Source organism: Nomascus leucogenys, chromosome 7b (assembly GCF_006542625.1).
Source record: "Nomascus leucogenys isolate Asia chromosome 7b, Asia_NLE_v1, whole genome shotgun sequence".
NCBI classification, from domain to species: Eukaryota; Metazoa; Chordata; class Mammalia; order Primates; family Hylobatidae; genus Nomascus; species Nomascus leucogenys.
In genome coordinates, this window is record NC_044387.1 from 53,213,757 (window position 1) to 53,226,003 (window position 12,247).

General features: G+C 42.8%; 1 protein-coding gene across 1 annotated transcript in view; it reads left to right on the top strand.

Annotated features, from left to right (window-relative positions):
- Nucleotides 1-12,247, top strand: part of MYO18B (myosin XVIIIB) — a 269,290-nt gene that overhangs the window by 238,848 nt on the left and 18,195 nt on the right. Inside the window, exons 40-41 of the mRNA XM_030816000.1 lie at nt 1,811-1,855; nt 3,244-3,381. Of these exons, the coding sequence (XP_030671860.1) occupies nt 1,811-1,855; nt 3,244-3,381 (183 nt within the window). The remainder of the gene's footprint in view (nt 1-1,810; nt 1,856-3,243; nt 3,382-12,247) is intronic.

Genomic DNA, 12,247 nt, shown 5'->3' on the forward strand with positions numbered 1-12,247 from the left:
GAGGCTTGATAGGAGGAGCTCTGGCCTTTGGTTGAGAGCTGGAACCAACACAAGGAAAGGCAGTAGAGAGAAATCCAGAAATCCAGGACAATAAGTACTTCAGCTTCCCTCTCTTCCCTCCTTCTTGTCAACTATCAGCTGCATTCCCTATTGGCTGAGTCCAAGATAAAGCCATGGGATAGGGAACCCATTGATATTGTCCATACAGATCAGCCCTGTGTATGGACAGAGTGGGTCAGAGAGCAGGAACATGCGGAAGAGTAAGGAGATGAGAAGATGCCCAGCATGATTAGACATCATGAAGTGAATGGGTCTCTAGTGCTGGGGAAGAGCCCTTTGGAAGAAGGTGAATCTGAATGCCGAGTCCACCCATGGGGCTAGTACTCATGGAGCCAGCCAGGGTAAACAGTGAACAAGAACTAACGCCAGTGTGCGCTTTGATTAGCTATTGGGCTATAAAGACTTTCCTGAGTGCTAGATTCAAGTAAAGATTGGTGTTTAGTCAAAGTAGGTGAGGAAGTACTCAAAATGTAAGTGAAGGGTGACTGTGTTCCAATAAAACTTTTTCCCTGTACAGAAACATATTCCCTTGTTTCGGGGAATAGAATGTGAACATCTTTGGGGACCATTATTCTGCCTCCTAGAAGGCCATTCACAAAAGCTGCTTTTGTTCCGTTGCAGAGAATTTTTCTTTAAAAGGGCTAGATAGTAAATATTTAGGCTTTTCATGCCATATTGTCTTTGTTGCACTACTGTGATGTTGCAAAAACAATCACAGACAAAAATCTTTATTTATAAAAATAAATGGTAGGCTAGAATTGGCCCATGGCTGTTGTTTACTGACTTTTCTTCTGTTGGATTCACCAAGCATTGTCTGAGAACTTCTGGTATGGCTGAGCTTTGGGGCAGAAGGATGAATAAGTCTTGTTCTTGGTCCAGAAGGGGTGTTGGTCACTGCCTGGACAAATGCATGTAAATAGAAGCCCCCAGGGTGACAGGCTTTTGAGGGTGGGAGCCAAGGAGCAGCAGGTGCAGCTCTTAGAGGAAACAGCTTGATCTTCTAAAAGAGGAATTGTCCAGATTACAGCAGAGAATACTGAGAAGCCCCAGCCTGACGATCCAGATTAAAATGATGTCCTAGGTGTCTGAGGTTTGCGATTTGGCTGTCTGCACCCACCCACTGAACAATTGCATGCTGGTTAGGAGCATGAGCTTAACAGGCCCGGGATCAAAAGCTGTGTGACTTAGACAAGTGTGTCAGGTTCCTAATCTCTAAAATGGAGACACATGGGGTAGGTAGATGAGATTGTGTGGGTAGCTTATTTGTTGAATGGAGGGATGCTCTCTAAAGAACAGCTACCATCATAATTAGTATTGGAGTTTCCCACAATGCCCTGGGAAGCTGCCCTGCTCCATGTCTGATTTGCTAGCACTCACGAAGAACATACAGCTAATGCCTTGCTTGTTAGCAATAACAATGCTATTAATAATAGCAGTACTAGTTGTACTAAAACAAGAGTAGCAGTAATGGTTGCTACCACTTAATTAGCACTATCTATTTGCCAGGAACCATGCTGAGATCTTTACAAGGGTTATCTCACTTACTCTGCTCCACAACAGAGCCCCATTATTTGCCACATTTTAGGAAGGAAGAAAGGAAGCTCACGGAAGGCAAGTGACTTCCCTGAGATCACACAGGGGCAAAGGTTGGAAGTGGGATTCATACTCATGTCTGTCTAACGTCAATAACCATGTTTCCAAGCCCCTGGCAGCATGAGGATAACACACTCTTTCTTGTGCCTCTTACTAGTGTCCAGACGGCAGTGGATTGTGGCAGCAGTGGCAGAAAAGAGATGTAAGTTAACCCCAAGTAGAACCGAGCAGCTCACAAGGGTGAGCCCCTGGCTCTCTCTGTCCAATTTGCAGAGGGAACATCCATGTCCACTTGGAGAATTATCAGTGATGCCCATGAGACTAATGCCTTCATGGTCATAACATATAGCACTAGGAACATCATATTGAACTGCCTTAGTTCTTTTAGACAGAAAGAAGCCTATGCCTTCTCATGCTACTGTCCTCAGACACCTTCAATGGCTCCCTATTGCCCCAGAATAGACTTTTTACACTGACATTTGTATTCTGCACATTCAGACCCTTGCTTTCCCCTCCAGATGTGATTTCTGGTTTCCATATTGTTTATGCCCCGACCTTTATGACCTCCGTATCTATGTGTACATGATTCCTTCCACCCAAAATTCCATTCTTCAGTCCCTGCGTAGCCAAACCCTAGCCTTCAAAGAAGATGTAGCTCAACTTTCACTACCTGATGTCTTTCCTTAGGCCTCCAAGAAGCAAATCAAGGCTTCCTCTTTGAAAGAAAAAATTATTAATACTTTATAGAGGCACAGAGGGTAGGTTTTATTGGAACCTACCGTTACTAATGCTTTATAGAGGGACAGAGAGCAGGTTCTAATAAAACCTCCCCTCTGTACCTCTATAAAACATTAATAATTTTTAAAATTTTTACTGTTATTTGTAGAAATGTTAAGTTCACGTGGGCAAGAACTGGTGCTTGGCATAAATAGAGCATCCTATTAAAAAACTATATATTATAATGTATATACACATACACACATATAAATAATATTAATATACAAGTATACACACATACATATACACACACATATACATAATGTTGAGTGAGTATATCAACTTATGTGGTCTCATTGAGGACCTGTGAGGACCCCCTCCCTTTCTGTGCCACTTTCAGAATCAGGGGACATAAAAGTAGAGTCCCTGTTTTAAAGATGATCCAGATAAGATAAGGAAGGAGTTAAGACCTTCACACTTGATATATTCCTTGAACATATCAAATTCAACGCCAAACTTTACTCCTAAATTGGAGAGACCTCAACATTTGTATTTGAGTGTGTATCTCCCTAAGGAAGAGTGTCATGATTAATAGCATGGGCATTGAAATAAAAAGGAACGGGATTTGCATCCCAATTTCATCATTGACTAGGTGGGTGACCTTGGCCAAGACCTAAATTGGCCTCTCCAAATCTCAGTAATTCCAGCTGTGTAACTGTGACAGCACTGGCTCCTACCTCTCTGGGATGGTAAGTGAGGTTATGCAGGTATATCACTTAGCACAATGCCTGGCTTATGCTATGGGTGAATATCTAATTATTGCTGTTACTGTGGTTGTCATTGTGCTGATGGTGTCCTGCAATCTTATTCTAGGGATAACATCTCCATCCTCAGCTCCCAGCCAGAGGGCAGCCTGCAGTCCTGGTTGAGCTGTACTCTGTCTCTGGCCACAGATACTATGAGGACTCCTTCTCGACAGTCAGCCACCAGCAGCCACATCCTCAGCCCCAGGTAAGAGTATCTCCCTGCTGCCTCTGGATGGCTAATAGCTTGAAGAATCTCAGACTTTGAAAGTTGTTGTTCAAGTCTTTCACTGTCTCTGGCATAGGCAAGAACAAGCATGGTCCTGAAAGTCTGAGGTATAACTCTGCCACTTCCTAGCTGTGTGACTTTAGGCAGATCCTTTACCCTCTCTGAGCCTCTACTTCCTCATCTGCAATACATGGAATATAATTTTATTTACTGATCCAAATGGTTGAAGCAATGAGGACCTAATGCAGTCCTCTCCAGAGCATGGTTTTCCAGATTTTTAAGTAGCACAGGGTGAACATTTTAAAAAATAGTAATAGTTGTTATAGTTGCCTTCTACTTAAGGCACATCATGCTCTTTTTTCAATTTATGGGTAATTGGCCGGGCGCGGTGGCTCACGCCTATAATGCCAGCACTTTGGGAGGCCAAGGGAGGCGGATCACGAGGTCAGGAGATCGAGACCATCCTGGCTAACACAGTGAAACCCTGTCTCTACTAAAAATACAAAAAATTAGCCAGGTGAGGTGGCGGGCGCCTGTAGTCCCAGCTACTTGGGAGGCTGAGGCAGGAGAATGGCGTGAACCCTGGGGGGCGGAGCCTGCAGTGAGCCGAAATTGCGCCACTGCACTCCAGCCTGGGCGACAGCGAGACTCCGTCTCAAAAAAAAAAAAAAAAATTTATGGGGTAATTACAGGTTTTACAGGTTCAAAAAATTTTTAATAAACATATTCACTTAAGTTTTTTTAATGGAAAATCATTATAAAGAAATTGGGCCAGAGGATTTATCACCTGGAGATTTTAGCTTTATTTGAATTTTAGCTTTATTTTTAATTGTATAATTTCCTTACCACAGAAAGGGATGAATTCAGGTGTGGCCTGATACGGCAGCCTCACAAATCTACAGAATTGCCAACAATAACCGCCTCCAATAAATGGGCCTTTGGATTCACCCTTAGTTGCACAGCTTCTATCATCCATCTTCCTTCTTGCTTTTCAGCTCCATTTCTCTGAGCTCAGTTGGTTTCCCTTTTCAAAGGCGGCCCTCTTGTAATTAGGAGTTAATGGCCATAAGTCAGAAATTATGGATTAAGAGATGCATAATTAAGATGAGATGCACACAGTTTTTGTGAACAGAAGGACCAATATGATAAGACTGGAAAAATCACGGAGCAAACCCAGACAACCCCTTCCTGACTCAAAATGTGTTTGCTTTGATGCAGGGGTTGTCTTTACAAAAAGAAGGGAGTGGGAGTTTATGCTAAAGTTTTGGGCATATTTGGCAAACGGCAAATGTCTGGTGCATGTCTGCAGATAATCTTAGGCTGAAAGACTTGATGTAGAAAATATCAAAGACAGCCTTCAAGAATGGGTTGCTTCTGGGGAGCTAATTAAAGCAAGATTATCTGATTACTGCTCTTAATTAAAAACAAAGGCCTGTATGAAGAAGGGAATTGTGTCCTCTGTGAACTCCAAACTATGAGGACTTTATCTCTTCTGAAAACTGAATACCTTTGCTTTAGCCTGTCTGCCAGTGGCAGCAGGAGAATTGGAGGCAGCCAGAGAAGAATGTGAATGCTCATTAACATAATAACCAAGTTTCATAATTATAATTAGAGTGGATAATAAGGATCCTAACCGATGAATCGCAGCCTAACCTAAGTTGTTTGGCACCTGTTTGAGTGGGAGATGATAGGGTATTATGGTTTCGGTGCAGGATCTGACGTCAGAGCTGGATTCCAATTCTTTTTTTTTTTTTTTCATTTGCTATACCTGTTTAAGATATAATTGGCAATTGTCCAATAACAAAAAGTGGGCACTTTTTACATTGTAATGGCCTGTTGAAAAGTTTTAGAATTGTTATTCTATACAGAGATTCATCTTTAATCGGTGTTCTAGCTGCTTCCAAATTCACTGAATTCTCAAGCACTGGATTAGAAAGCATAATCTATAGGAAAACGTATACAACGTATAGTTTTTAAAGTAAACTCTTTTAGGACAACAAGACAAACCAGTACATATAACTTTCAATAAGCATTTATCAAATGCTTACTATGTATGGACCCGGACATAGATTAAAAATAATATTCCAATTCTTTATTTGCATATCTGCAGCTGTGAGATTTTGGGCAAGCTGCTTAACTTCTCTGTTCATGTTTCCTCCTGAGTAAATCACGATTGTTGTCAGGGGTAATGTGGTGATGCACAAGCCACTCTTTACTCAGAGCCTGGCACCTAGAAAGAGCTACAAAAAATAAGCCATTTTTATCAGCATTAGTAACTATTTGATGCCCGGAGGAATCCCAGGAGATAGACTTCACTGTCTATCTTCATGTTACGGAAGAGAAATCTGAGACTCAGAGAAGGGGGAGCAACTGATCCATGCATAGATGGTCTTACAGCTCCTGCAGTGGCCCCTCAGGCAAGGTGGGTCTTCAGCATCTCCCAGAGAGCCCTATCCAGAGTCTCTTTCCCTTTTCTCTTCCCTTTTCCCTTCCAAGTTCTTGGGCATGTTCAGCTGCTGTTTGGAGTGAAAGTGCTTGCACCAAGAACAGGGAGGGGGCAGGAGGCAAGGGAGATACTTACACATCTGTAAGAAGGGATTTCTTGCTGTCTTCCTCATGGCCACATCCCCAGGGCTGGCTCACAGTTGGTGCTCAATAAATGTTTGTTGAATGAATAACTGACGAGAGCATCAAAGCTGGGGCAGAAATATTAACTGTGTTTGGTCACAGCTCAGCACTGATTGTGGCGCAGAGAGGGTTGGTAGTTCACTAATAGCACAAAGTAGGTAAGTGGAAGAGCCAGAATTTGAACCTAGGTCGGAATCCCACCAAAGCCTCTATTTGATTTGCCACGCCACCACAGCTCTCTGACATTCATCCAGGAGGTAGATCACTCACCTGGTAAAGTTTACTGGAAAAATCTGACCTCTATTTATTAGTACTAAAACTGCCTAAGGAGTATTATTCAACCTTCAATGTTCAGCCAAGACAAAGTGCTACTGAGCGCCAGATCCTATGACATTGAGCCCTAAAAGTTATGAACCCCTTCCTTTGAATATGTTTACAGCTTGAGGACTCAAGGCATTCTGAGTTGCAAAGGACCACTGGGATTATCCAGCCCAACTCGCTCAGTATATAGATGGGAAAACCTGAGGTCTGCAGAGGGAAATATCTTATCCAAATTTATAGTATGAACTGACACAGAGTACAGGTGTCTTGACTTCTAGCTCTTTTTAATTGCACAAGCAATCTATGAATACTTCCTCTCAAAGAACTTAAAATATATCAGAAGGGTAAAATCCCCTTGGCCACCGCTGCAGTCTTAAGCTTCCTTCTCAGAAGGATCCATCATCTTCAGTTTGGTGTATATCCTTCTATATCTTTTTCTATATGTATATATCATAAACATATACATGTACTTGTAGCAAATATATAGCATATTTGTGGGATTTTAAAAAACATGAATTATATAATTATGTGTAATGCTTTTCATGAATTTTCACAATATACTTCTTTCCCTCAGCAATACACCTTGGAGATCTTTCCTTACCAGTATGCATAAGTTCATCTCATTCTTTGTAACTCCTGCACAAGCTGCCATGCTTTATTTAACTATAGTGTCTTTATTTCACTTTTAGGTGCTTTCCAGATATTTGACATTAACTTGTCAAGCTTTGAAAAACACACATCCTTATAAACATGGGTAAATGATTCTGTGGATCAAAGGGCATTTGCATTTTAAACTCTAATAGATATGAGTGTCCTTTCTGCTAGGAGAGTGTATCATAGTAGAGAACAGGACTCCTATTTATACCTGCTCCCATATTACCTGGTGCGTGGGAAGACCCAATAAATGAGCCTCTTGGATCTATCCCATTTGACTGAGAAAGAAGGTCACTCTAAAAACAGAAGAGAGGGAGAAAGCAGTCTTCTGCCAACAAAATAAAAGCTTTCCCTACATTATTTATAAGGGGACGTCAACTCAAGAGAAATACACCTAAAGCGTTACGATTTACAGCCCAGGAATCGTGCTGCTGCCGCTGATAAATGCAAGCGCTTCTGGAGATGAAGACACTAAATTACCTTTGTGGCCACAGAGAGGGAGTTTATGGGCTGGGTGGTGGCAGTCGCACTTTGTTCAGGAGTTTCTCTTAACATCTGGCCGTAAGTGGTGCCTGGGCTGTCCAGGGTCTGGCATGCTTACGTCAGTCCCTGCTGCATGCCTGGCCTCTCCTTCTCGCCCTCCTTCCACTGCTCTGTGGATGAGAGTGCGAGGGCAGTGAGGCTCTCCCAACTTCTTCTTACCCTTACAACACATTGGGCTTCCTGAGCAGGGTCTAAGCCTCATTTCTTTCTAGATCCTCACCCCAAGCCCAATAAAACCCTCGCCATGGTCACTCACCCTGTTCTGCAAGGTCCACATACTGACAGGCATGACGACCTAGCTGTAGAGACTGCCAAGGTGTTGTCATCGGGCAGTCGCTGTTCTCATTTCCTGGGCAATTATTCCAAACCATCCTGACTTCCCTCTGATCTCTCTCCATCACTCTCAGGAGGTACCTCCACTTCTGTTTCATTCAAAGTAAAATAATAATGGCTTTAACTTCTGCTGTGATGTATATGCATTCATCTCTATCCGCCCCCATATTCCCTCTGGTCTCAGAAGATGAGGTCCAGTCCTGCCCTGTCTGAAGCTAATTGGGATCCGGGTCTTCTTTCCCCCTAAAACACTCTGATTCATCTAGTGTCACCTCTGTCTCCTGTGTCCTCAACTTTCCTTGTTTCAGTTCTTCCCCCAGAGGTTATAAACAGCTGAGGTCCTCCCCATCCTAACCGTGTCCTCGTCCATCACCCTGCTGTCCTATTGAGTTATTGTTTTTCCTTCTTTCGATTCGAGCTTCTCAGATGTGTTGTTAATAGATACCATCTTCACTTACTCCACATTTATGCCTCAATTTACTACAGTCCAGAGACTGCCCTGCCACTCCATTGAAACCTTGCTCACTGTGTCAGCAGCTTCCAGAGACACAAATCAGGGGACACTCTCTAGTCTTTATGTTTTCCTGGACTTTTCCCCACTCTTGAACATTTCATGGAACTCTATCTGCTTGGCCTTGACAAGATTTCTCTTCCTTGGTTCTCCTCAAACTTCTCTTCCCTCGTCTTTGCCTCACGACCTTATCTCCAAATGCCATGGTTCACAGGTTACTGTCCTCACCTGGCTGATTCTCTCTCCACCTGATAGCAGGCAATTCTCCTTTTGTGAGTTTGGCTCTGCAGCTTTCAGCAGTGACCCCCAAATACAGATGAACACCCTTTATATTCTCCCAAGTTTTAAATTTACGTATGTTATCTTATTGTCTACACTGATCACCAACCAGGTATCTCCCTGATGTTTTAACTCAGCATGTCCAAGAGGAAATTCATCCCGCCCCACCAGCCCTGTGTTATCAGGATCATTGAGTGGTTCTGTCATTCATAAAGCACTATGTTGGAGCCCTTGTTATCTTAGGTTATCATTCCCCTCTCTCATCCCCATATTCAACGAATCTGTAAGTCTTGTATTCTACCCCCCAACCCAAACAAATACTCTTTCTGCTTCTCTCCATCCCCCACTGCCAACACCTTTAAGTCAAGCTACCATAATTGTGCTCCTAGACTCTGGCAAAGACCTTTCAACAACACCCTCCTTTAGTCCATCCTCTATACTTTAGCCAGTTTGATTCCTCTAAAAGGAAAATCTGGTTTCAGTGGCTCCTCATTGCTTACAGCAGGGGTCAGCAGACTTTTGCCCACAGGCCAAATCTGGCCCTTGCCCTGTTTTGGTAAATAAAGTTTTATTGGATCCCAGCAACGCTCATGGTTTTTTTGAAAAAGCATATTGACCATGACTGTGTTTTCACTGCAGTGGCAGAACTGATTAGTTGCAACAGAGACCATATAATCCACGAAGCCAAAAATATTTCCCATCTGGCCCTTTACAGAAGATCTTTGCTGACCTCTGCCTTACAAGGTAGAAGTCAAATGCCTTAGCTGGCTTACATGGCCTTTCATGATATAGGTCTTGCCTACATTGCTGGTCTTATTTCCCTCCTTTTCTTCACAATTTGTACACCAAATGGTTTATAGCTCTTCTGCATACACTATGCTAGCTCGCAACTCTAGTCCTTTGTCTGTGATATTCCTTCCGACTGGAACACCCTTCCCATGTTTCCTGTCTCTTCTTAATCATCCTTCAAGACTCAGCTCATGCATTGCCTGCCACAAGAGCCTCCCCGATCTCCTGGTGGGTCAGGTGCCCCTCTACTGTTATCTCACAGAACCCAAATCTCCCTCTCCCATGGCATAGTCCATATTATGTAGATATAATCTTGGCAAGGTGTCTGTCCCCTTCATTAGGCCGTGAGCTTCTTAAGGACATAACCCTTGTCTCTGTCCTTCTTGAACCTCAGCACCTAGTACAGTGCCTGGCGCATAGTAGGTACTCAATGAATACTCACTGAACAGATAAGTGCCCAGTGGACTGAAGTCAGATGGCTTCTCATCAGGGCAATGAAACAGACAATATCAAGAACCCAGCATAGATTTGCCAAACACACTAACTGTCTCCTATCACAGAACAAGTTATTGGAAGCATGAAGCAGAACTGATGAACTATAATGAGGAGAACAGAAGGTCTGGGGTTTAGGCCCCCCAGAGTGCAGGTTGAGAGCAGAAGCATGTGGTGGGCTCAGAGAGCTCAACAGGGCCTGACCAGCGGGCCTGGAAAACACACTTCAAGAAAGTAAAGGGTAGATCTGTTTTCTAATACAACCTCTCCTTTACTAGTTCCTGACTATGAGCAAGTTACAGTCTCCGAGTCTCAGCCCCTCCACCATTAAATAGACTTTAATAATATTCCCTTTGCAGAGCTGAAGAATTAACATCTGTAGCAAATTAGCACTCTAGAGTGCTCATTGGAAGGCCTGCCACCAAGTTGGTGTTTAATAAGCAGAAACTCCCTTCCATCCTCTGTCCTTCATCCCAGAGCAGGCCAGGTGATGCTGCTGTGCCAAAGGCATGGATGCTGACAGGCAGGACTAGGGAAAACTAGGACTGGGTGCTCCACATACCAGAGATTGCAGAAGTGGGCTAAACTCACAGCAGATAAACCATGAGCACAACGGAAAACCTCTTGGTAGTGAAAGTGGAGTTTTGGTGAACTCAGTTTGAAATACGTTAAACTTCGTATGTTTGGGGACATCCAAAGAGAATTGTCTAGAAGGTTTTTAAACTCTGACCTGGAGCCCTAAGAAGATACCAAGAAACCTCTGTGTAATGTTAGGATTCTTAGGAGTGTAGGTGACATAAAACCCATCAACCTGGCCAGAGTAAGAAGGAGGATTTATTGTTTCCTTTAGCTGGGAAACCAAAAAGGAAAATCTAGCTTCAGGCATTACTAGATCCAGGAATTCAAAAATGATCATGGGGATTTGGTTCCCCACCAACCTCTCTGCTCTGCTGTCTTCTATGTTGGTTTCTTTCTGGGGCAACAAGATGGTGGCCAACAGCTCCACACTCATGCCTGCACCATTCTGAGTCCAGTAGTAAAGGGAATTTCTCTCTTCTTCACAGTTTCACAAAAAATGCAAGCCTGAGTGAGCCTGAACCAGTCAGAATGGACAAGGGGGCTGAAGGAACCTCTTACCTTTGGCCTAAGTCAGTCTTCTCACCTGGCTCTTGGAAATTCCCACCAAACCACGAGAACATGAAGGGAAGAGGGGTTCCCCAAAGGACAATGAAGGGCCTTACCTGAAGCAGGAGAATGAAACTTGGTAGATGAAAACTATAAGCATAGGAAATGTTTTCCACCAAGGGGGAGGCTGAATGAACTACAGGAATGGGCAAGACTATGAAGAGAAAGAATGGTGGGGAGGAAGGAAACGTATTAGAGTGTTTGGGGTCCCCATTCAGTAACCTTGGGAAATCCAACTAAAATGGTGTCTCCTGATCAGAGACTTTATTTATCCCTAAATTTCAATGGCCAATCTATCACCACATAATTAGTGATGCTGTGCTTTGAATTTATTACCAACCCTGGCTTTCTACTGTTGCTATTGGACTTGTACCATATTGCAATGTGAGCATGGAGATTATTGTATAAATTATTCTCACTCACATAATCATCGTGATTTTAATTACTGTGTAATCTTTGCTAATTACTGTTGTATGTATCATTTGCTTTGGTGCCGATTTAACACAACTGCTTTTCGTTTGGCTAAAAGATGGCATTACAACTTTTCCTTTTTGCAGGGGAAAATTTGCTTTCTGTAAACATTTGCAGCCCCAAACTCTTGGCTTGCAGTTCTTGGTTTAAAAGGAAACATCCAGACCCTACCACCAGCCCTGTTTGTTTTTATTTGGGATAAGGCTGGCTTGAATAAGTAAAAAGGTCTAAATTACACAGTATTGTCTTAAAAAATAAAGTTGTGTTACTTTCAAAGAAGGGCAATTACTCTACCACAGACAGGAAGCCAAAGATGGGTCATGTGAGGGCTGCTTAAATGATGAGATAAGGCTCGTTTGTAATTAGTTCATTAATTATGGATATGTGAATAAATGGCACTTAGCTTTAAAAACAGCTCGTTCTCAAAGTGGGTTAAGCATCTGATGCTAATCTTATTTCAGTAGTACATTTATTTACTGGTCTCGGCATTCTTAGAACTGGAGCTCAGGATAATTTTAATTCATCCTGGAAATACTTAATGAATGGGCCTCTCATGAATATGGTTTTATGTCTTCCTAGAACATAAGGAGTCTTTTTAGTTTTATCAGTATTAGGAAGATGAGTGGAAAAGATTTTGAA